Source organism: Bactrocera neohumeralis, chromosome 4 (genome assembly GCF_024586455.1).
Source record: "Bactrocera neohumeralis isolate Rockhampton chromosome 4, APGP_CSIRO_Bneo_wtdbg2-racon-allhic-juicebox.fasta_v2, whole genome shotgun sequence".
In the NCBI taxonomy this organism is placed as follows: domain Eukaryota; kingdom Metazoa; phylum Arthropoda; class Insecta; order Diptera; family Tephritidae; genus Bactrocera; species Bactrocera neohumeralis.
Genome location: NC_065921.1, coordinates 82,895,862 through 82,922,066, shown reverse-complemented (window position 1 = coordinate 82,922,066; position 26,205 = coordinate 82,895,862). Strand labels below are relative to the sequence as shown.

At 37.4% G+C, this 26,205-nt stretch overlaps 4 protein-coding genes across 11 annotated transcripts in view; 2 read left to right on the top strand and 2 right to left on the bottom strand.

The window, feature by feature from the left end:
• Positions 1-26,205, top strand: part of LOC126757387 (synaptic vesicular amine transporter) — a 59,384-nt gene that overhangs the window by 23,849 nt on the left and 9,330 nt on the right. For all 8 annotated transcript variants that reach the window (XM_050471261.1, XM_050471258.1, XM_050471260.1 and 5 more), the window contains one exon: positions 7,707-8,334. In XM_050471261.1, coding sequence (XP_050327218.1) covers positions 7,725-8,334 — 610 coding nt within the window. In that variant the 5' untranslated portion in view covers positions 7,707-7,724. The remainder of the gene's footprint in view (positions 1-7,706; positions 8,335-26,205) is intronic.
• Positions 7,095-26,205, top strand: part of LOC126757400 (C3 and PZP-like alpha-2-macroglobulin domain-containing protein 8) — a 185,511-nt gene continuing 166,400 nt past the window's right edge. Inside the window, exon 1 of the mRNA XM_050471297.1 lies at positions 7,095-7,116. Coding sequence (XP_050327254.1) covers positions 7,110-7,116 — 7 coding nt within the window. The 5' untranslated portion in view covers positions 7,095-7,109. The remainder of the gene's footprint in view (positions 7,117-26,205) is intronic.
• On the bottom strand, positions 15,732-17,009 carry LOC126757405 (uncharacterized). The gene has a single exon (XM_050471303.1). It carries the CDS (start codon positions 16,723-16,725, stop codon positions 16,288-16,290), a length of 438 nt encoding a protein of 145 aa, XP_050327260.1. The 5' UTR covers positions 16,726-17,009; the 3' UTR covers positions 15,732-16,287.
• LOC126757408 (uncharacterized) lies at positions 23,255-24,747 on the bottom strand. The gene is made up of 2 exons (XM_050471306.1): positions 24,477-24,747; positions 23,255-24,401 (listed from the first exon to the last, which is right to left on the bottom strand). Exons 1-2 carry the CDS (start codon positions 24,664-24,666, stop codon positions 23,263-23,265), a joined length of 1,329 nt encoding a protein of 442 aa, XP_050327263.1. The 5' UTR covers positions 24,667-24,747; the 3' UTR covers positions 23,255-23,262.

The following is a 26,205-nucleotide window of genomic DNA, read 5'->3' as shown; positions in this document are numbered from 1 at the left end:
CAGACTATGCCCATGTCAGATAAGTGCTTCTTGAGCCTGCAGTGCACTGTATAAAGCGCGACAGGGAGACGGAATTTGTCTTGGGGGAGATTGATCATATCTCTAAACCTTGCAAGTTTGTAACCTGCCAGCAGTAGCATACAACTCGGGGATATACCGGATATCGTACTCATTTGCAATAAATGAAATTGGACATGCAGGCTTTCTCTACTTCAACTAGAAGGAACATAGTGATTTCCAACATGGAATACTCCACACTCCACAAAAGGATAAAAGACTCTTTATTCATATTTTCTTAAAAAAATTTTGAAATTGAAAAAAAAAATGGAAAAAGGCTATTAATGCACAGATATGTTTCTGACGACGGTTTTCTCTCGTTAGTCAAAATAGTAAAACAGGGCTTAGGCTCCACAAAGAACTAAATTTTATGACTTTCAGTAAAAAGTATTTTTTTTTTGACGAAGAGTTTCTAATTTCTTTCGGAAAACAATAATGATGAAAATCTGTAAGTTATTTGGAAATGGTCTTCCATTTATTACTTTGAGTAAATATGGATGTATGCACATATTCTATAGATCAACAGGAAAAACTAAAAATCAGTAGAAGAATGGGTTCAAGAATTAAAAACAAAAAAGTAAAGCTTCCGATCACACACACACATAAACACTGCAGCAGCAATCAAAAGGCCTGTTAGTAAGTGAGTAAGTAAATGAAAAGCTAGGCAATTTACAATTTACAAAATTTTCTAAGGAAATTCAATTTTCATAATTCATTTAGACCGTCGATTGAACGCACACTTTGACATTGGCTGGCATGAAGACACGGGGGGTTAATGGAAGCGAGGGAGTGTTATGCAAAATTCAATGAAAAGGAATTGTGGTAAATGGGGCAGCAGAAGAAACGCTGCATAGTGGGATGTACGACGGGCTTTGCGTCTCACGGGGTATATTTCTTCCTTAGATTGACGCCTTTTGCGCCTCGAACGACGACGACCGCTTTTATTGGAAAACTTCGCCGCTGAAATTGTTTTTGCTTTGAGCGCCGAGTTGTTGGCTCGTCTATTTTCGGCGCGTTTCAATAGAAGTGCGTATGCTTTTCTGACACTTGTCAAGCTGATGCGTTGCACTTCTCTATTTACCACGCTTTTCGCTTTTGCACTCACAGCCTTGCACGCACACACATATTTGATGTTGGAAGTTATAAATTCAATTAACCACTGTCAATTAAATCAAAAAGCTGTCATAATTGACGACTTCTGGCTGATAGCTCGGCTCCTTTCGCTTGCTTGAATAGTAGATAAATGCGAAGGATGGTTGGAAGACGCTAAAATAAGCGTGCACTAATTATATTTTATTTATTTGAATAGAAAACTTTGTTTCTAATTCCATAAAAAGTTTTGAATAATATTTTCAAATTTTAAGAATCATATACAATAGAAACTTAGAGCGTCTTTAGCAAGCAAGAAGAAAAAAAAAACGTTGCGAGGTTTGCAGTCTGTTTTTTCTCCATTGCGATGCGGCACTCCTTCCTCATCGTAACAGCTGTGCTCTTGACTTTTCCAAAAACCAATGGTTTGCAGCCGTACGTAAGGAGCTGGAAATGCCATCCCACAGTTCAATTATGCCGATTGCTGATGAGTGCTCTTAGAGATCAGGAGGGCAAATCCAGTAGAAAATCGTTCGGCTGTCTGTTGTAATTGCAGCTTCTCGACGTCGAACCTTCCTTGTGTTTGTTGACGTGCGTTTTTTGCTGCACAGAGGCGGGTGCGTATCTTGGCTGCAACAAGATATTGGTTCGAGACAATGTTAGAGGCTCGGAGCGTACGCACGTCTAAAACATTGGAGACGTTTCTTCCGTCTATCACAACATGATCTGGTGGCTGACTTTTCGATCCAGAGATAGCCAGGTAGTTTGATGAATTTTCCTATGTTGGAATCTAGTACTATAGATAACCACATTTCGGGCCCCGGCGAAGTCGGTCAGTCTCAACCCATTTGGGAATGTTTCATCATGGAGGCTGAATTTATCAACCTTTGTGCCAAAGGTATCATATTTGCCCACCCTGGTGTTAAAGTCGCCAGCACGATTTTAACATCGTGGCGGTGGTAGCTCTCATAGGTGCGCTTCAAGAACTCATAGAAGACATCTTTGGTCACATTGCCCTTCTCTTTCGTCGGGGCGTGGGAGCAAATCAGCGATTTGTTGTAGAACTTCACTTTAATGCGGATTCTGGCCAGACGTTGATTCAGCGGGGTGAATGACAGGACTTGGCGACGGAGTTTCTCTCCCACACCGAATTTGCGCTTGCTCATTTACTATATATGACCACTGTAGTAAATTCCAAAAGGACCTACTCATCTCCGTACTTGTCCCGTCCATCGCACTTCTAGGAGGGCGGTAATGTCAGCCTTTACTCTTACGAGGACATCAACAAGCTGGACAGCAGCAAGGTGCGTTTCCTTAAATCGGAATCCATAACACATTTGCAGTGGTCGTTATCAAAAGGGGGTCTCTCATTCGAGGTTGTTTTGATCTTTTCATTGCGGGTTCCAAATCCAGCTCACAACCCTAAGCACTGTTCATAATTTGATGCACAGTAACTGTATTCTCATCTCATTTTCATTTCCTTAGCGGCTTTAAAATGTCATTAGGAAGAAATTAGCGAAAAGAATATTGAAAGGCAGCTGCTTCTGTGATCCAATTTACAATGCATTTGTATGCTTGAGCCAGTATGCAATGCTATACATACTCCTACATACTTAAATTCATATATGATATATATATATTAAAAGAAAGCATGTAACAATAAGATATACATATGTATGTACATGTGTTTGCTCGCTATTATAAAATGCTTGTAAAGTGATATTAAAACTGGCAGCACGTGTTGCAAATAAGCACACTTTTCTACGTTAACCGTAAACACATTGTTGTTGTTAATGCATATTCAAAAAGCAATTAAGGGTGTCTAATTAAAACGGTGTGTGGAGCGAAATTATATTCAAAATGTATAATATAATTAACAAAATTAAATGGCAACAAATTGAAAACAATCAAACAGAGATGAGAACAGCCGATAAATAAATTTATTGACGTGGAGAGGAACAATAGCTGAGAACATGAGGTTATAAAAAGTAAATACTTTAAATCAGGCCAATGTTGTAGTGAGGTATAATTGCAGTGAATATGATTTTTTTTTTTTAGAAATATTTAAAAGTAATAAAAGTGGAAATTAGTGAAGCTGTTGCACGCAAGAATTTTCACAGCTAAAGGAAATTATCTAATATTTGGAGCTGGTAGTTTATTTTTCAAATATTTTGAATAAAAAACCCGCATGTTTGGGATATAAGAAAGTAAGTTTCCACCAAATTTCGTGAAATAAAATTTTTTAGAACAAAATAAAAATATAATATTCAAAAATTTAGTTATGTGAATTTTTCACAGAAATTTTGAGGTTATGTGAAAAAAGACTATAAACAAAAGTTATAGACACTTTTATCAGCTATAACATTGTCATATAACTTTTTTCTATAAGACTCATAGTTTCTCCGGAAATTGAGAGAAACCATTCCTGACCCTTAAAAATTCAGCCATGCCTTCCTTTTTTCCCGACCTCAAATTCGTATTTCTAATCAAACTTCAACTTATTTTTTTATATTTATAATGAATTTTAATGAACCAAATATGTACCATTTTGGTCGACCACTTTTTGCCATTTTTCCGCTACATACTACATTATTCCATAAGTGTAAAATTTTTCTGGTTTCTCGGCGAAAAACTGCGGCAAGTAATTTTCAACAGGCTTCTCTTGAAGCCAACTTTACTCCATTAAGGGAGTTTTGCATTGACCGGAACAAATGGTAGTCCGTTGGTGCAAGGTCAGAGCTATATGGTGGATGCATCAAAACTTCCCAGTCAAGCTCTCCCAGTTTTTGCTGAGTCGTCAAAGAAGTGTGTGGTCTAGCGTTGTCCTAATGGTAGACGAAACCCTTTCTGTTGATCAGTTGTATCCATTTTTTTCCAATGCTTGCTTCAATCTCATCAGTTGTTGACAGTAAAATGTAGAATCAATCGTTCGACCAGTCTGGTGCAACTCATAGTGGATGATTCCTTTCCAATCCCATCAAACACTTAACATAACCTTTCGAGGCGTCAATCCTGGCTTTGCGACCATTTGTTGAGCTTCACCACGCTTGGACCATGATCTTTTTCGCACATTACTGTCGTATTTGATCCACTTTTCGTCTCCAGTTACCATTCGCTTCAGAAATTGTTCGCTTTCATTTCGTTTCAGCAAAGAATCGCAGATGTTAATACGGTACATTAAATTTTTCACAGACAATTCATGTGGTACCCAAACATCAAGCTTCTTTTTGTAGCCAGCCTTTTCTAAATACATAGTTCAAACCCGTTTGATGATGAATTTTAAGTTGCTTAGCGATGTCATGGCTGTTTATGTGACGGTTCTGGTCAATATTTTCCATAATATCATCGACTTTTTCAACGATAGGTCGACCAGAGCGAGGGGATTCTTTCTGATTGAAATTTCCAGAACGGAAGCGAGCAAACCATTGTTGTGTTACACGAACTGAAACAGCATCGTCTCCGTAAACTTCACAAATTTCATTGGTGGCTTGCGTGGCATTATTCCCTTTTTTTACAAAATTTTTTTAGCGAATTTCTTCTTTGTTTTCACTTATTTATGAACAGCTGTAACTTAGCAACTTAGTCGAATTTTTTTTGGTTAAATGAAGCCTAAAATCTCCCCTTTCCAACACTATATGGCATGACACTATATGATTGGTAGCCCTGGAGATATACGACTGCAACGACATCTATTATATTGACAAAATACCAAAAGACTTTTTCGACTACCCAATATATTTCCATTAATAATTCGAATTTTGAAAAATCATCTTTTAGATATACATATATGTGACCTGGTCTACGGACAGAGGGCTTAGGTGTCAAAAAATCAATTTTCACTTTTTAGTTGATTCGGATGGAAGATGAGATGCTTTTTCACGTGATAGAATCCAAAAAGTCATAACTTGTTTGAAAGTTCCCTAAAAATGTAGAGAAAGAAGAGGAAAGAGAGACGAATGAAAACAAGACAACAGCAGCTGTGCGGTATTAGAGTAAACGTCACTTCTTCTTTTTTAAATGTTCCACACTAGCAACTTACACGATGAACTATAATAATATTCCGACCAAAAACAACACTTACTGGACGTCCTTGAAGCCTCTGGAAAGGAGAACAATTAATGAGATAACGAGAAACTGACGAAACGAGTTGTTTAACTCGAAAAATGCTTAATTTTTTTCATGAAAAATTTTGCTTTATAAATATTCTTTCAAACCTGTAAAATATTTCTTAGTTAATTCATTAGTTTTTTTTATTCCCAAAAATCACATTTTTAAGCTGGTGTTGCTGGTGTTTTTAGGTATGTCCGTTAAGTGAATGAAAATATGAGCTTCATTCTATTTAAATAAATATCACTTTCTTTCTTTAAATATAAATCACTGTACACTCCTTCTATGATTACCATCTGCACATATTTCCACAACTACATAAACATTACATTACATCTTACATGTAATTTTATTATACTCTACGTTCTCTCATCTATAAGCCTAAGCAGCTTTTGTCTATTAGCCGACTTTCCTAGTTTTCATTACATATCTCCCACCCATCGCTTTTCCTTACACCCTCTCCTAACTCACATGCATATTTTTTGCTTTCTTATCACAGCTTTCTCTTCCCCTTTCATCCCTGCAGCGTTGCTTTCCCTCGTGCACTTGTCGGCTAAGTAGCAATCATTCATCAGCCACTTAACTTTTATTTGATCCGATTTGTGTGTCGTGCTTTTTGCTACATTTCCTTGCGTCGCTTTTGTTTTTGTGAGATTTTTCTTTTTGTTCTTGTACATGCGCATATCTTAGCGAAAAATTCTTCTCTAATCTCGTAATCTACTTTTATCTGGCGTTGATTACATTTACATGCGAATATCAATATGCTTTAGTCTGATTTATTGCGTAAATATTATTATTCGAAAGTGAAAGAGGCCAATTTCATTTGGTTTGGATAGAAGAGTTGAAGGAAAAAATAATAATAGCGGTATTTACATGACATTAAGGTAGCTTTGCTGATAAGGAAGCGCAATTCGAACAGGGTTTTGTATTTTCTGTTGCAAAGGGGAACATTTAGGCAACAGAACCAAGATTAGAAAGCTTATAAGAATATTCCCGCTCATAAAAAAAAAAACAAAAAAACTGATTGTTGCGTAGGAGAAAGGAACTATTATTATAACTTAAGAAATTATCAGAATAGCCACTAAGAACGAAGCGATCTAAATAGAGATCTATCGAACTCATCTAATACCATAACGACGTTTCAATTTGTTGGACCTATGACTTTAAAATACAACGTTTTCGGCTTCGGTTGATAAACTCGACCTGCGAAAATTCAGTAAGCAACAATTACTGAGATTTAGGTTGCAATATTTTAAAGCATCTACAGGGTTTGTCCGGAAAGTAATAAGACTGAGTCGATTTAAAAAAATTCATTGAACCAATCCTTACAATTCTTTTAAAAACTTCAAAACAGGCTTCTTCTGCATCGATGCAGCACTGCCACCACGATTTCTAAGCAATGAAGGCGTCAGGGAAGGCATTCTCCGGAATAGCCTTGAGAGCCGAGGTGCATGCTGCTTGGACGAGAAGACGCCAGCGTGTGCTACTCGGAAGATTGCCTCTTTGTCTCGGGATCATACTCAAGTATCCATGACTCGTCACCTGTGATCACGTTATTCAAAAATTAGGGGTCACTTTCACACATGTTCAAATTTTCTTGGCACACTTCCACTCGCCACAATTGCTGGTCGTCAGTGAGCTCTTTTGGGATCATCTTCGCGCACTTCTTGCACAAGTGCTCCGAAATGTCATAAACACAGATTTTGATAAATTTAACATCTGGGCGATTAAACGAATACTTAGTCGACGGTCTGAGCTCAAAACTTTGCGTACACCAGTCACATTGTCGGTGTTTTTCGAAGTCGCAGCTCTCCGAGCAAGGTCTTCATCAGCGACCATTTCCTGGTCCTCCAAAAATGCCTGGTGCCAACGAAACACTGCACTTCTTGCTAAAGCAACATCTGGGTAAGCCTGCTTGATCATATCAAACGTCTCTGTCGCAGATTTACCGAGTTTAGCACAGAATTTAATCGCGTACCTCTGCTCTAACAAACGCTCATTTTCGGCTTGCACCACTCACAGCAACACGTCGCGCGAAACTGTTTGTCCTGACTATCCAGGGGCTCGGAGACAACTGACCACCAGCTCGTTCGTTAGCTAGGAATGCCATCTACCGAATCCAGTCGGTGCGCGCACGCTCCGAGGTACAATCGCGGCGGAAGAACTTCAGTCCTATTACTTTCCGGACAAACCCTGTGCATTTAAGCAAGAACAGCAATCTAAGATATATTAAAAATTAGAAAATATAGTGAAGATTCTGTCCACCACGTATAACGCACTCCCCAAACATACATTTTTTACTAGCCACTACCTTGCGCAGATAGAAAACTAAATCTAATCGGTTTAAATTAATTACAGCTCAAGCTATAAATTCATAAAAAATCTAAACAAAATATCTACAAAACGTTATTTTTAATCAAGCACATTTTCGTTATCCGCTTATTTTTCCATAGTAACAAGCGGGTGGCGCAATGCAATCGACTGATTCTGGAGATGGAGCAAAAAACTTCAATCAGCACATCACCAGTCATTTGGCATCATCATCTGCAGCGGGACCAGCAACAGCAACAACAACATTAAACGACGCGTCCGCAACCGCACAGCACAACCGAAGCAGCAGCACGGCCCAGCACGACACACCCAGCAGGAATCCCTTCAAGCAAGCACCGACTCCCCAGTGGAGCAGCGAACAGCAAAGATTAGCGCAGCAACAGCAGCTACAACAACAACCGAATGGCAGCAACAAACTTTACAACAACAGCGTACAGCATGCCAACGAAGCAGGCGCTGGCATTTTTGGCGTCGGTGGCGCGACAACAGCAACAACAACAACAGCGACGGCACAAGCAACACCGACACCAAACTCCCACACAGATCCGGCAGCAATCAAGACACCAGGACGACATTATATGACACCGCAACCACCACCGCCGGATCATTGCCGGCAGGAGGATTACCGCGCCGCCGGCTCGTGGGCCACGTTCAAGAATTGGATGATCGGCTGGCGCGGCTCACGACAACTCGTCTTGATCATTGTGGCCATTGCGTTGTTATTGGATAATATGTTGTTGACCACTGTTGGTGAGTACCAATATATATAGTAGAGATAGTCTTTCTAGTGTTAGTTAGCTAGCCAATTTATGCAGCGCCACATACATAATTGATGTGATTTCTTTTTATGCTCATCATTCATTGCGCACTTATTTATTTGCCTGCGCCAATCTGTCTGTCGGCGCACGTTAATTTAAGCAAATCAAATGCGTTGCTCAATCAGCTGGAAGTTGTCCATTTACCGTTATTCATTTACCGTTACTTCACTTTTATTTTCACTCTTGCCATTCGCCTTGCTGCCAAGTCATGAATAAAATACGAGGTGGTCTTCTGAGTAAGCCTGGGGGAGTGTTGTGGTTTACTGCAAGATAAGTACGAAAAAAAGGAATAATATTATCGCACCACTTAATGTAATGGATGTGCTGTCTTCGGAATTTCCTTTAGTGGCTCGTCAATTCTTTGATGCTTCGTAATTTATGGGTTTGCTCGCAGTCATTAACTTGATTTTCGCTACATATATTTATTTTAGAAGTGTTAAAGTTAATTTTAGATGGATAAGAATGAGCTCCCATTTGAGGTTATGTTTTATGGTTCGTGATTCGTTAAGATTTGAGGTTTTGTATGTCTTAATACTTTATAAAGAAATGTAGAAATGTAAGGTTTGCAAAACGCGTGGTATTATAATCGTTTGAGTCTTCGAAAGAGTCGACTTTCCGAAGTAAAAGATATAGAAATGAAGCATAAGTTCGGTTAAATATCCGAAATAGAGCAGTGCTCTGAGTGGTAGAACTCGTAACTACTTTTATTCTACTCTTCTTCTTTCCGCAAAGATAAGTTCGGTTAAATATCCGAAATAGAGCAGTGCTCTGAGTGGTAGAACTCGTAACTATTTTTGTTCTTATAACAGTTGTTGAAGATATTGGTTGCTCGCTAGGCTTAGTCCGGAGTGTTTATCAATTTAATCATATGTAAGTTAGTTTCTAAATATCAGTTTTGCCTATGGTAGCTTCCTTTAATTTTAAGCTGGGAGTAGTAGTATTAACTTCTGTATTGAAAGTCTGTATTATTGCAATAGGTCCCTATATACTACTTGGTCCTTCCATTGAAACGTAGGCGTCTTTACTTTCGTTGTCCACCCATGGATTTCAAACCGACAGAGCTTTTTACTGGAGTATCATCTTCCATGCGTACGACATGGTTGCTTCAGCTTTATCCATATAGCTGTAGAGCTCATACAGTTCATGGTACCTTGTTCTTTGGTACTCATCGCTCACGTGGACGATCCCACAGACATTGAGGAGAACAGTTTTTACGAAAGCTTCAAGTGTTTTCCCATCTCGGCTCCTTAACGTTCATGTTTCAGCGCCGTATAATAGAACGGAAACTAAAAGAGAATTTTGAAGTGTAATTTTTCTGTCGAAAGCGAAAGAGAGAGAGAGTTATCTGCTTCTCAATCGAGGATTTGAAATATCTAGGTGACGTCCAACGCCCCCTAACAAGAAGAAGAAGTGTTGATATATTAGTCTTTCATTTCACTACGGGCATTTTATTGGATCTATGTTCAATTAACTTTAATTCTCTCTCTGTCTTTCTACTTGATCCCAGTAGTTCCCTACTGTTCTTTAACCTTTGACCTAGGAGTCAAAATCACCCATTCTCATCTTATTATTTTTGTCTTCATCGGAAATATAGTCAGAACTTTGATAACATAACTCTAAATGTTGTAGCGATTTGACAGTCCTTGGTCCGATAAAAATCCGAGTCCGTTCCGGTTGCGTATACTTGAATGTTGTGGGAACGGAATTGATTTAATCGGAGTCGGGGTTTTCTTCGAAAGATGTATTACACACAGAATTTTGTTGTCCAAGTGGCAAACAACAGTTCCAATCATCCCGTCTTCACCATGTAGACCATTCTCTCTTTTCTTCTTAGGTCGCAAATACTGTTGACTTAAGTGCTTGATTAAAATCACCTTCAGTTACGAGTACCTCCCAAGTAGAAGTACGAGTACATCCATCAAATGCTCAACCATTAATTTAATCCATGCGAGCATAATTTATTACTTTATTATGCAGGTTGGCGGGTGAAAAACGAATAAATTTAGTGTAAACGTAAGGTCATCGCATAATTTAGTGGTCCATAAGACGGCGTTAAGTTGATTTAGGATGTGATTTGATTTATGTGTGGTGGGGGCTCACTTGGCAAAAGTGCTCTCTATTCAGTAGTAAATTACTATCACTTTATAAATTTCGTTTTTTACTTTTTCCGATTGCTTTCATTCGTGAAATACTTTATTCTCCTAGTCAACGCTATTTGCACATTTTCCATTTCCTCTACCGGTGCGTTCGTTATAACTTTTGGGCTAGTTAAGAAACTATTTGCCAGTTTCTTACTTCCTCTATCCGCTGTCATTGTTCTTTGCCACTTCAAAGTTATTCTATCACTAGTGAGCACACAAAAACAAATCGCTTTTTTCTTCCTTTTTATGATTTCTTTGCTTTTATTTTATCTTACCACTTTGTATTGCCTGCTTTGAAGGCTTTGACATTGACTTCCGTATTTGTGGTGGCTTGTTTCAACAAGTTGCTTCAATTTAATATACAGGGATAGTTACTGTATTAGGGTTTGTGGTGAAGGTACAGTGTTTTCTGAATAATTGAAATATTATTATTTATTTTTAGTTAAATTCTAGCTTTCATTTCATTACTTGTTGACTTAAGGAATTATTTCATAAAAAGTGAGATTTTCCTTGGGAACCTGGAGAACGTGTGTATTATGACTCAAAGGGTAAGAAGTTTAGTAGAGACAAATTTCCTGCCTTATGTCAGAAAATATTAATCAATTGAAAATATTTATGACTCAAAAAAGCTGCTCAGACAAGTGTTTGACTACGTTGGATATCGTACTAAATATAATTATTTTACAATGAGCCTAATAGTAGGCAACATTTTCACATTACCTTTGGCTTAAAAAACGTTTATATCACAAAAACTTTTCTTTTTCCAAATTCTTTTGTCTTTCCAATTTGAAAAAGTTACTCAGAGTAGCTCTCTAGGTGTTTGATTTCGATAGATCCATCTGATCTTTAGTATTGTCATTTGCTAATCAGCCCAATTATAGGCAACATTTTCACATTACCTTTGGCTTAAGCAAAATTATATTACAAAAACTTTTCTCTTTCCAAGTGCTTTCCAATTTCAAACATCTGAGAGTATTCCCACTACGAAAAAGTTACTCAGAGTAGCTCTCTAGGTGTTTGACTTCGATAGATCCATCTGATCTTTAGTATTGTTATTTGATAATCAGCTTAATTGTAGTCAAAATGTTCGAATTAGCTTTTTTCCTAAGCAAAATTTGTGTTACAAAAACTTTTCTTTTTCCAAATACTGCCTCTCGTTAGCCAATATCAAACATCTGACTAGATTTCCAATATGAAAAAGTTACTCAGAGTAGCTCTCTAGGTGTTTGACTGCGATAGATAATATGTTTAGTATTGTCATTTGATAATGAGCCTAATGGTAGGCAACAATACCATATTATTCTTTTGCTTAAGCAAAATTTGTACTAAAAACCTTTTCTTTTCCCAAATGTTTTCGTCGCTCGTTGGCCATTATCAAACATCCTTTGTACTTGTGTTATGAAGAAGTTACTCAGTTAAAATCTCTGGGTGTGTGTCTTCGATATATTATTGGTTAAGTATTGATATTTTAAAATGCGCCTATTTGTAGGCAACATTTCTACATTAATATATACAATATTTAATATTCACTGATTTCTTTCTTCAATAAAAACAACATTTTACACCAGAAATGACAACATCCTACTTTCCCTCAAAATCTTCAAACCACACACTGTGCCAGCTGCAAATGTTCACTTCACACTCACTTTCCACGCATTTAAATACTTTTACACACGTTTCCTGTTCCTTTCTGCGTTGCTTCGCTCGGTAAATAGTTTCGAGAAAACATTTCTGCGCAGAAAGTTGAAAAAATTCGCAAGTTTTCACGAAAGCAATTCCGCTACGCCAAATGCTTGTAAAAGCATTAGCCAAACTCCAGCCACTTGTTGCTTTGTCAGCGGCGTTTTCGTTTTACCCACATGCTTACGCACAAAAGGAAAAAATCACAAATACCTTCAAACGTTTTACCACCCAACACTTCGCTATGAATTCGTAATGCCAGCCACTTGAGCCATTTTCTCTGCCATTCGCTACGCTCCAACCACACCAACTCAGCCCCGTCCTTCATATATTATTATCCTGTCGCCAATGCCGATTTCAATGCATCAATTCCACTTGAATGCGAACGCCATTGTTGTTGAACCTTAGTTTGTGTTGTTGCACGAGTGTTTGTGTGTGTAGGTGTTTTCAGTGAATTGGCTGCACTTGCTTTGTGTGGCATTGAGGCGTTCAAGTGTTGCCAAATGCAAACAGTGTTCATACAATCGACCGCCGCCACCGCCCGCAAACTGTCCAAACCACCGGTCTGACTTCCCACCACCTCTCTCAAATCGCCACTTTCCCCCTCTCTGGCTGTCCGCACTTAAGTAGCTGACCATGGCGCTCTTACAGCACTGTCCGTTTCATTATGTCCAACCACTTGACATAAGCACTTCACTTTCCGATTCGATTTACTGTCACGACAAATGAACTGCCAACACCGGATTTGTAGGGTTCGAAATGCCTTCACCATGCCTTATAATATGGGTTTTGGAGCGCGCTATGTTGAAATTTATTTATATATACATTTATAACGGTAAGCAAACATATGTATAAAGATACGTATTTATATTGGTTTAATTGATTTTCTCACCCCACCGGGCCTCAGCGCCCTCATCTATCTTCAACGACAGCTTGAATATACGCTTGCTTGACTCAGGGCGTCGACAAAAGTGCGTGAAACGTTAATAACGCAGACAAATATCACTTCAAGTTTGATTAACGCAGCTACTGTGCTGTGTTGGTATGCATGTTTGTAGGCCCAATTGAGGTTTGGTATAATTGGTCTACCAATTATGTGGTGACTGCAATTGATTTCATTTGCTTTGCTGTCGATTTGTCTATGTACAAGTGCTTTTGGCATTACAGCGCCGAAGTGGCGTGCTGCTTTAGATCGGAATCCACTCTTTCTCATTCTGGTAGTTTATTTTTAGCTCTAGCAGAACTTGCCGGAGCTCGTTTATGTCATAAGCTTTGGTTTAGTTACAAATGTAGAATTTTATGAAACCTGGATAAGTTATAGAAACGAGCGTGTTCCTACATTGCTTCACCCTACCGGAACCGACTCTCTAGCTATGTTCTATGAATTCTACAATTTTCCTGTGGTTTTATTTACATAAATTAAAAAGTTCCCGCAACTAACAGAGCCTTAACGAAGAGAATATGGTATTAAAGCAAAATATGGTTTATACTTTTCTAATAACATAGAAATCCCAAGATTTTTGGCAAGGCAGAAAGTAGAAATTGACTTTACTTCCATGGAATCTAACCAATTTTCTACATAAGTAAAAGTTCTTTACCCTTCTTTAAACTCCGGGTCCGCGACACAAGGAGCAGAAGGTGGAAACTCACTTTCTTCTTCTTAATTGGCGTAGACACCGCTTACGCGATTATGGCCGAGTTAACAACAGCGCGCTAGTCGTTTCTTCTTTTCGCTACGTGGCGCCAATTGGATATTCCAAGCGGATCCAGGTCCTTCTCCACTTGGTCCTTCCAACGGAGTGGTGGTCTTCCTCTTCCTCTGCTTCCTCCGGCGGGTACTGCGTCGAATACTTTCAGAGCTGGTGTGTTTTCGTCCATCCAGACAACATGACCTAGCCAGCGTAGCCGCTGTCTTTTAATCAAAAGGGGGGTCTCTCATCCGAGGCTGGTTATACCTATTCACTGGGGGTGTTTTTTACGTGGCGGGTCCCAAACCCAGCGCACAAGGGGATGTTTCGCCTCCTCACTTTAGCTCGCCTTCAAACGGATGTTCTTAGGCTACCCAGAGGATACTTGGTCAAAGACCGAAAGTAGTGAGCTGCTTGAGCCATGTGTAAAAGAATCGTTTCTGGCCACTCCCAAGTGAATGGCGATCAGAGAACTTTCCTCACTTGCGTGAACTTCTACACATGACACCATCCTCCAACTCACTTTATTTCCAAGGAATCTATCCAATTTTCTACATAAGGAAAAGGTGTTGTTTTTGTTCTAACGGACACCTAGTCCCCGTTGGGATGGTAAGGGTTAGCCAAGTTGTCGTCGACATCATCTAACGGAAGACCCAAGAAACGTGCTGTTTCGACGAGGTCTCATTAAAAAGAGAGGGGTGTTAGATAAGTGGGGTTGGTGGTGCAATCAAAGAGGTGGCCAATGTAATAGGACATATATAAGATATGTCGAGGAAAAGGTCTTTAACTCTTCTTCAAATTCCGGGTCCGGGACATAAGGACGAAATAGCTAATTGCACTTTGCATTTTCCGAAAGGGCGTTCAGGCAGTTAAGCGTGAGATGGAATATCTTAAGGACAGGCAGTACCGCCAGGATCATGTTCAAGGATACGGAAGGAGAAGACTGACTTAGTTACAGCTCACAACTTACAAACTTCGCCATTAAACTTCGCGAAAAACGTTGACCTCGTATGTCGTACAAGACCTCGGTATATTCAACTAAATCTTCTTTACAAAGAATTGGATTACAAAGAAGATAAATAAATCCGCTAACAAAAAGTACTTAAGCAGTTAAGAGTAAGTTAAGCAAGATAGTCTGACTCACATTGTGTCCTAAGTAGTAAAACAGTGTTTTTTTAATTTCGAAAGATTATTATAATAAAAGCTTTATTGAGCACAAAATTTCAAAATTGAGCCTTACTCCAATATATATATCTAATAAATATACGAACAAATCAAGCGTTCAGATTTTTTTTACCAATAGATCATATTATATATGTGACCTGGTCTACGAAAAGGGAGCTAACGTGCGAAAATTATTATTTTTTTTTTTAATTTTTTCTCATATTCCATCCGAATCAACTAAAAAGGGAAAAATTGATTTTTTGACACCTAAGCCCCCTTTCCGTAGACCAGGTCACATATAGTAACCTTAAAAGTACAAATCAGAAATAATCAAAAAAAATTAAAATCAACTTTTAAGACTTACAATCTAACTGAGTCAAGCATTTTGCAGGGCTTAATTAATTAAATTCTATGCATTCATACTATTGTGTAGTCGAAAAAGTCTTTTCGTATTTCTAATCAAACTTCAACTTATTTTTATGATATTTATAATAATAAATAAATAAGCAAATATGTACCATTTTGGTCGAAAAACGAACTAATACAGCATCGTCTTCGTAAACTTCACAATTTTTATTGGTGGCTTGCGTGGCACTCTTCCCTTTTTTTATAAAAAAATTTCTAAATATAGCGAATTTCTTTATTATTGTCACTCATTTTTGCACAGTTGTAACTTTTTTTCAACTTCCTCATATTTTTTTTTGTTTTAATGAAGTTTAAAATCTCACCTTCCCAACACTACATATATGGAATGGCACAATGTAATTGGTAACACTGGAGATATACGACTGCAACGACATCTATTGACAAATACGAAAAGACTTTTTCGACTACCCAATATTATATTAAATAAATTAAATATTTATTAACTTTTTTTTAATATTTAAATTTTTAAATAATATTTAAAAAAATATTTTATAATACTTGTTCGAATATTTTTTTAATATTAAATATTTTTTTTTAAGTTGTTAAATACATATAAGGTCACGTTTCCAATTATAATACTCAATAACATATAAAACCTCTTATTTTTGCTTTAAAAATTCAAAAATCAATATTAAAAAAAATAATCCAATACGCTCCTTAAATAGTTAAATTCAATTATATAACTTTCATGATGATTTCAATTTCCATATTGTTTTAACTTTCTACTTATTTTCACTAAACATACAAATGGCTCAGCCTATATGCAACGTAAAAAAAATAACTCTTTTACAAATCACCAGCAACTTTCGCGCCTTGCAACTCAGCTATATCCACAGTTTCTGCTTTGTCCAACGTCCTTCTACCCTCCTCCCCTCTACGCTGCACACGGACCTGCTGTTCTTGCTCCTGACCCTTCAGACCCTCGCCTTCAGCGGCAGCTTCTGCCACATTTTCATTTAAATCTTCCTGCAAGGAGCTCTGCCGGTGTCTGGCGCCACCCCCGGCACTGCTACCAGCGCCACCACATGAGAAATATGCATTGATTTGCCGCTGCAGCGCCTCCTTATTCACGCCCGTCTCCAGTATTTGCTTATGTATCATGTGACTGTAGCGCTGCTCGAAACTCCGTTGATGTGGTAAAATATCGGGTACCGTCGAGCGACGCTTTTCGGGACTTGAAGTGGCGCTGCTCAAACCACCATCCTCCAAGCTGTCGTCCGACATGATTTCGCGCTCGCTCCCTCTTGTTGTGGCTCTCTTTGCTATTATATTTATTTTATTAGCTGCGATTAGCACTTTATTATTATTTATTGATTAATTTTGTTGTTGTTTTTATTGATTTTAATTATTATATTTATTTGTTGCTTTTCTAGCAGCGACGTTTGCTGGCACTTTTATTATTCTTGTATTCAAAAAGTTCAGTTTTTAACTTCGCGTTGCTTTCACGATTGTCGTCCGTTCGTAGACACGGCGAATACTCGAATAAACCGTAATTTTCTAAAAACAACACATTTGTTCTGCAAATGAAATCCACTAAAACAACAAAACAACAAATAATGACAATGTCCTTCCCTGCAACTCAAACTATATAAATATAAGCGCTTTTGTTGCGCATTTTGGACAAGTCATGCGGTGGCAGACATATACGGCACATACCAATATATGTATATACATATGTATGTGTGTATGATGCATTATAGTCCTAACTAAGGCATAATAAAGCAACAACTAAGTTTGACGCGCAACAATGAAGAGACAAATTGCCATTTCATTGATGACGAGAAAAGGAAAAGCAAGAAACAAAAAAAACGTTAACTTCGCTGGCGCTGAAGCCATAATACCTTTCACAAATAAAAAATTTCTATAGAAGAACTTAATTTTGATCGATCAGTATTGGAAGTATGATAATGACAGAATTATGGCAACTATATGCTATAGTGACATGATCTGAACGATTTCTCCGATGTCTTGACAAATTTATGACAAATTTCGTGAAGATATCTCGTCAAATGAAAAAATTTTCCTTACAAAAACTTGATTTTGATCAGTCAATTTGTATGGCAGCTATATGCTATAATGGTCCAATAGCGGTGATTTTGCCAAATAAGCAGCTTCTTGGGGAGAAAAAGAGGTGTGTAAAATTTCATACAGATATCTCGAAAACTGTGGGACTAGTTCACGTATATACAGACTGAACAAATCAGCTGGCGGCACTGGCTTTTTATACTTTTGCAACATGTTGCTACAAAGCACAATAGTTTTATTGATCTAACCAATATATGAGTTACCTTAATAAAATCGGTAAACTAGTCCTAGACCACAAGCTCTTCCAAACTTGTTTATATATATGCTTTATAAAGTATTCGACGTTTCTTTCTGTGTATTACAAATTCCATGGCTAGCTTAATGTAACCTATGCAGGGTATAAAAAGTTCAAAGAAGAACAATATATATGCGACGACTTATAATTTCAACGTCGTACGCGTATACCCGCGCGACTGCATACAATTGACATATGAAATATTAAAACGTATTCGTACGTTTGTATATACATATGTATGCACATATACATACATATATAGTATGTTTGCATATTAAATTTAGGCTATATGGGGCTTATAAGCCTGAGTCCATGTATACAAGGGTGCATATAGAGTGAAGTATATATGTGCGTGCATACGCCGCGCCGTCAAAATTAGTTTCGAAAAGGTCACCCAACTTTTGCACTTAAAATAATGGAGAAAATCGAGCAACAGCACGCATTCAACAGCCAATGTTGGGTGACTCACAGTCGCGTTGCTTGATTTATACCGGGTGGCAGTTGTGTCGAGTACAAGGCTGTACGTTCAAAAGAAAATTGGAAGAAATATGATTTTATGCAAGCGGAATCCCTAAACGATTTCCGTACTATGAACTTAAAAAATAGACACTGGGGCTTCTTCTACTACTTTTTTCAACCGCTTAAACAATTATGAACTGTAATTTCGTCATTTTTCATCGAAATATACATATTTTTGTGGACAAGTTACGACTTGGCTTTTCCCCCGAGTTGTTATTATCACAGAACTGCCTTCTGTCAGAACATGTTCAGAAGGTTGTAAAAATTCCCTTCATTTATTTATAACGCGCTTGAGCAGAAAAAGAACCGAAACTTTAACACACACCCTAACCATCATTACCACCCCCTGACATGGTCAGAGTCTCACGCCCGACTCCCTAATTACCAGCCAAATAAACAATCAACAAGCGCTGCCTACCAGCTTAAATTGTCGTCAGTGAAGTACTATGTAACTAAACTTTACTTCTACAACAATAAAACAAACAATAAAACCAACAAACAATAAAACCAACAATAAAACCGACAACAAAACATACAACCATCAAAATTACGACAAAAATATGAAAGTCAGTGGCGACAGTCGATTTATTGCTTTTACCTTTTGCAGTTTGCTTATTAAAATTATATTTTTGTTTCACCCATAGTTTTGTTTAGCCTACCTCAAGGCGTTGCGGCTTTGCATGCCAATTATTTATAACATTTTGACGGCTTTTGAAATTTCGCAGCTGCTTGAGAGCGTGTTGCCATAGGCGAACAAATCAATATGTTTATTCTTAGCTATAAATATTGAGTATATGCGCTAAATATAGACCGTTTCATAATAATTGGTTTGCACCTCTACCCTAATTGAGATAACACTTTCTAATGTTAGGTTTCTAATGTTAAGTTTTAGTACTAGTATACAGAATAGTCCCATTTTAACTAGTTGTTGACTAGTTGAAACTATCAAATTAACAACTTATATAGTTTTAAATAAATTATTTAAAACATAAAGAGCGTATAAATAAAATAATAAAATATAAAAAAATTCCATGAAATTTCCTCAAGACAAATTTAGTTAATTTTTTCACATTTGGGGCGATAGTGCGGTGTTTGAACACGATATAGTCGTCGAATGGCAGTCAAGAGCAGGCAGTAGGCCAAATTTAACAAATATTATAACAAATCATATAAACTGTTTACATACAAATACATAAGTAGCTCATTTTAATAGAATGTCCTACAGGGTCTTCAAATACTCATCACAAATCTTAGACTACTTTTTGTCATGATTTTGAGTTGCATATATTTTCTTGTATATTTCATATTAGTTTACATACAATACACATGCATATGGGTGAATGTGCACAATTATATTTATTTTATACATGTACGTACATATATGATATTATGCTCAGTGAGGTAACGTATACGCCTCAGGGTACAATGTTGAAAAGGTACACAGTGGACAAACTAAGAGACTATACCTGTAACTAGTAGGTAGTTAATGTAAGTAAATATATAAAAACATGATAAAAACATTTTTTTTTAAAACAGTTTTTTCAAAAACATTACGGTTAGACGTTTTCAAAAAATGTTAATTTCAAAATTTTTTTCAAAAAAACTATTTTTTTCAAAAAAATTTTTTTTCAAAAAAAAATTTATTACCGTTTTCAATTTTTTTTTTTAACATTTTTAAAACATTTTTATTCTGTTTTCAAAAACATTTTTTTTTTTCAAAAAAAGTTTTTTCTAAAACAGCTTTTTCAAAAACATTTGTTTTCCCCAAAATTATGAGTTAGACAGAGTTATGTTAGACTAAATTTAAATATGGTAATTACAGTAAGTTAATAAAAACTGATCTTTAGGTTAAGTTTTCAAAAACCATTTCTGTTAGTTGTTAAACTTTTTTGCTGAAAAAAAAAGCACGGGTCTGATTTTTTTTCAGAAACATTGTTTTTCAAAAAAAATAAAAAACTTATTTGCAACGGTTGGAATTAAGGTAGCTAGACGTTTTCAAACACTCTTATTTTTAACAACAATTTTGTTTTTCAAAAGAATTGAAAATTGAGTTATTTTTTTTTAATTTGAAAAAAATTATTTTTTAAAAAAATGTTTTCAAAAAATAAACATAAACAATTTTCTAACTTTATAAAACAAGAAAACACTCTGTTATAAAAAATGATACGTTTTTGTTTAAAACAAGCACTTGATGAAAACACATACAATATGATTGGTAAAAAAACTCAATTTTGAATTTTTTGATGATACGTTATTTTGCTAACGATATGTTTACATATATGGTCACTTTTTAATTTTTTTTGTATGAAAACTAAAATTTTTTTTCAAAAAAAAAATCGTTTTGAAAATATAGTTTTCGACAGTTTTTTCATTCGTATAAAATGAAAACCAAAATAACTTAAAACTCAATTTTCAACTCTGAATTTAAGTTACCGTTTTCAAAAATATTGTTTTAAATAACTTTTTTTTCCAAAATTTTTTTTTTCAAAAACTTTTTTTTCAAGAAGGATTTAATTTTCAAAACATTTTTTTTTTATGATTTTTTTTTCTAAATTAATTTTTACAAACTCTACGTTTTTGTTTTTCAAAAATTTTGCGTGGTTCATCCTGTTTTTAACCCTATATGATAATAAATAGCTGATAAATAGTTCTAACCCTACAATATACACAATACTTCGCCAAAAAGTTCTTTAAAAACCTGTAAAAATATTCGAAAAGTGTAGTGATATCTTGCCAGCATTTTAGAGAATATCTCCATCGTTTCCAGAAGGTCACGTCAGCTGTATAATCACTTTAGTTATTTACAAGCCACAGAAAAACAAACAATCTACAATAAAATAACTGAAGAAGACCTAAAACCTGTGGCCATTCATCTACAAGCTTTTAAGAATAATTTGAACTATCTTCGGAGCTCTACAATATAGTACTAATGGCTAGAACCTTAAAACAATTGAGCCAGTTCATCAAAATTTGGAAAATTCTTGGGTGGCAAGATAAGAAACCTGAATTCAGATACTTGTACAATATTTTATAAAAGCACACAAAGCTCTTCTAACCTATTTTAGCAATAAGGACATATAACCTTATACGCGTGTGTACTATTACTGCATACTATGAACATACATACATATGTATACTAGTGTCTGACCTCTAAGCCTTTTTCCTGCGGTATTGCGCAGTAATTATCAAGACAATAAAAGATTTTAATTCACTTTTGACATGATATCAATCATGCCAGCCAACCAAGAGTGAATACAAAGTGACGAAATAATAATAAAATAATGATGTACTGAGTATAAACAAAACTAGCATACATACATATATTATATATGTATTATTATTATATATTATGGCATGCAGTGCTTTAACTTTTTTATAAACCCATTACAACAACCTAGACACATGTATACACATATATAAATATAGGTGGGCGTGCCGCGTTCATGGCCGTTCAACGGCAAACGACTTTTGCAATGTCTCGCTGCGGTTCAACGGTAAAATGCACTCGCGCTAAGACAAATTACTTTCTACGATATTCGCGCTGCGGGAGTTTCGAACTTTGCCGAATTGCATTTAAGCCGAAAAATAACCGCAGGCAAACTTTTGTCATATTTTGTTGACTTAATGCAGCATTACGTGTTCTTGGATGATTTCATTTGAGCTTCTTGACTAATTTCACAGTGTCAACTGTAGCCTTGACTGTTTGAATATGCTACGTACATATTTATACTTGTATAAGGCAGTACATTAGCCAATAGTACTACTATGAGCAAAAAATAGTAAGACTTTGTTCATAATTTTAAATTTATTTCTTCCAAATCTATGTCGGTCACCTCAAAGTAATCCCCTTGGCTCCAATACACTTGGGGCAACGTGTTTTCCAATCCTCGAAACACTCGTTATAGTCAATTTCTGGAATAACCTTCAATGCACTTAGCGATTCACGTTTGATGCCTTCAATTGACTCAAAACGGTTTCCATGGAGCGGTCGTTTGAGTTTTTCGGAATGCACTGCACCACGATAATCGGAGAAAACTGTCAACATAACTTTGATTTTTGATTTGCTTTGACGTGGTTTTTTCGGCTTCGGGTCACCTTTGCCATGATATTCGACCGATTGATCGTCTGTTTCCGGGTCGTAAGCATAGATCCAAGACTCATCGCCAGTAATAATACGTTTCATGACATCCTGGTAGTCGGAAAGCATTGCTTCACAGACGTTAACGGGACGCTTTTTTCAAAAAAAATTGATAATAGTTGATTGAAAATAGTTTTCACTGATCCTTCCGATATTCCAACAATGCCAGTTAGATCACTTACTGTTTATCGTCAATTCTCAAGCACCAATTCCTTTAATTTATTGACGTGTTGATCATCAGTTGATGTTGATGGCCATCCTGGATATACATAGTTCGTCGTCAACGCGCCCTCGACCCGCTTTGAATAATTTGTACCAATGAAAAACTCTTGCTCGCGACAAATAATTTTACTAGAATGTCTTTTCCAACATTCTGAACGTTTCGGCACCAGAAATTTGATTCCGCACGGAACGTTTAATGGAACTTCTTTGTTGAATAATTTCACTTATCGTAAAAATCGGCCAATGCACTTTATGTACTTCAGAAAGAACCTGAGGGTTAGGTTTTGTTAAGCGGCTGATATTGAAAGTAATCTAAGGCCTGAACGTTTTTCTAGGGAAGGCATGCCATTCTTCTACATTTATTAGAGATATTAAAAGCTAACTCTCTCAACTCTGAATTGCACAACCTTTCAAATTCGATTCTAGAAAAGGAAATACCAAAATACCTATCTCTTTGATTTTTACACATTTCTTTCTCGTTTTCTTTGTAGTTTTAACGATTTTGCGCATTTTATTGAAAATTTATATATTTCACTTTTAATACACATTTACTTAAGCCATATTAAATTTTACAAAGCTCACTGAATACATTGCTCAATCCACTGACCGTATCATCGGCACTGCCACAAACGCTATCATTCGTACCGGCCGCTGTTAATAGACCCTTCTTCGGTAAATTCGGCATAAAAATATGCAGTTGTTTTTTGGCATCGTAGGCACCCGCATCGTGGCATCGTTTTTGCATTGACTTCGCTGCATATGCGCCATGCTCCAACTCAGTGGAGCGACGCTGTTTCGCGGAGACGGTTTTCAATGCTGGTTGCACGAAAGAACGCTCACCTTCATTGTAGAGTCGTGCGGAAGCCAAAGTACCAGCCATGCGACGAACTGTGCTCGGGCTAGCGCTTAGGCTACATAAATCTATGTTACGTACTGGTCGATTGAAGCGCACCGGCACACCCTCGCGATCGAAAATGATTGTGATGTGCTTGACGGGATCTGCGGATCGAGTTTGATCCGTTTGGCTCGCTGTTGGGATTTGCTCTGGGCGCACAGCGCTTGCATAGCGGACTTGTTTACGCGAACGTGTTGCATTGGAGGACGTTTGTGTTGTAGTGATTTGTGATTGTGGGTGTGGCTGGGTTTGTGTGTTGGCGGAACGCAGAGTATGCGACTTGTTGCTGGTAGTAGCAATTGTTGCAGTTTGTGGAGCCTGTGTTGTTAGTGTCTTTGCCGTTGGCTTTTTCGATCGCTTTCCCATTTCACTGATGTCTCTAGGAGCTTCAGTTGGCTGAGTGGTGTCAATACGCTTGCCAGCTAAATCGAGCCAATTTAGTACACGCTCCGCCAGGCGCTCATCCGCATGTGAGTTCGCTTGTGAGAGCGTCGATTGCAGATCTTGTAGTGAACTGTGGCGCGAATACAGCTCGTAGAGTTCGTGAAGTGGACCGTGACGCGGTGGGCGATGGCGAAAAAAAAGTGTTGCTCGTTTATGGCTGCGACCCGCCGGAGTGGATGGTGTTTTGTTTGAGTATTTCTGTTGAAGGAGATGTGTCTGTTGCGTTGACGCTGCCGCTGGTGGCTCTACTTTGGCTGGCACAATGAGTAATAAATCTCTTTGCGGCTCTTCCGCAAATCTGCACTGATTATGATCCTGCCAATCGCCAACAAAGTCATATGAATGTGAATGTTGCAACGTGGCTATACGCAGTACGAAAGCAAGTAATTAATAATTTGTATAGCACTGTATCGTGGCTCATAACTGTAAATGCTTACCATGCGCCTTATTTCTGCGTATGCTCGCCGCCGACTTCGAATGTATGCGCCGCTGTCTTGGCTCGTAGTCCAGTATGAAATGGCGTTGTGCACCGGCACGCCCAGTTTTCGGCGCTTCCAGCCAAATTGAGCGCACAAAAAGCGGCCGACTAGCGGATTCCCAAATTGTTGATGATTTCAGCATTTCCATAACCGAAAGTTTTAATTTATGCAATGATTATTCATTTATTCAATAAGTTCTGTGCCACGCGAATATGTGAGCCGCCATTAACTAAACAACACAACAAACTGTGTATCGTCAGCGCTTCGATGTGCCGAAGCTTTTTTTTAGTTAAAATACGTGCTCCAAATAGCTTGTCTCAAATTGACTTCCGTGCGACGACTAAAAGCTTGATTTTTATCAATACTCTAGTCCTAGTGCCACCTTTCCTTTGACATCGTTAAATTTGCTCAAATGCCAAGACAAAATGTTCGTCCTGCGGGCATTCACAAATGCCAGTCATCAAGCGTCGTAGTCAGCCGGTCGACTCTACTCATCAAACAAACTACTAACTCGTAATGTCGTCAACATAAAAATTGTGACACATCAAATGCTCTGTTCGTCTGCGACTGCTTCGTCATTTCCCACATTCCGTTAACATAATGTAAACGACACACGCTTGCACTACCGTCGCCGCCAAGTAGAATAACTAAACAAATCTGTTTAAGTTGCCGGCTTGCTGATTCCTGTGTGGTTGCACCTTCCCTCCCTCCCTTCCCTTTCCACCGTTTCGCAGCAATGTTTGTTACGCCTTAGCGACCGTCCGAACTGTTGCAATGTTACCGTTTGTTATTTTTTGTTTTGTGGTAAAAGTGTCTCTGACACGCGAGCCTCAGCGCAGACTACACAACCTCACCGATGATTCATTCTCCCAACTTTTCTCATTAAACGAGCCCACGTGGAGTTGAGGAAAGGAACTTACGCTGAGTTTTCAAGCCCATGCGTTTAATGTTGTATATAAAATTGAATTCACGGTATTCCAAAAATATATTTACTCAGTAATAGACAAGAGCCCGACTCACAAGCTAAGTATCAACCAGCTAGGGATCCAGACAGCTGCTTTCCAGTAATACCGGAAAAATTTGGTTCACAGTTTGACCGATCTTCTAATCATATGTAAAGGGTCATCCATTTCGAGATTCCCTTCTTTTTTAAAGAAAAAAGACAGAAACTTCAAATTTAATGGAGAAAATTTATTATCATTCGAAAGAACATTTTTTGGCATTTATTGTTTGAAGATGTATCTCTTTCAAATGTTGGCTGCGACTACGTCTCAGATGGTCCAACCGTTGAGTCCAATTTTCGATGACTCGTTCGAGCATTTCGACTGGTAACTGGCGTATAATTGGATTACCCGCATAGACTATAGACTTTAGACTTTATATATCCCCACAGGTAAAAGTCTAACGGTGTGATATCACATAATCTGCGTGGTCAATCGACCGGGCCAAAACGTGACATTATCTGCTCACCGAAGTGTTCTCTCCATAAATCCATTGATTGAAGCGATATGTGGCAATGTCGCCGAAATCACAAGCTTCAATTTCAGGCATGAAATAGTCGGTTATTATGGCGCGATAACGATTGACATTGAGGTTACGTTCTCACCGGCATCATTTTTGAAGAAACCGTTGTTTTTTCTGAAAGAAATGACAGCTATTGAATTTCTTCAGGTTGCCTTTCATTCCA

Coding starts and splice junctions, on each gene's coding strand:
- LOC126757405 (XM_050471303.1), bottom strand. CDS start 16,725: ATGTCGGACGACAGCTTGGAGGATGGTGGTTTGAGCAGCGCCACTTCA.
- LOC126757408 (XM_050471306.1), bottom strand. CDS start 24,666: ATGGAAATGCTGAAATCATCAACAATTTGGGAATCCGCTAGTCGGCCG. Junction 24,402..24,476: donor ACGCAGAAATAAGGCGCATG/GTAAGCATTTAC, acceptor TACTGCGTATAG/CCACGTTGCAACATTCACAT.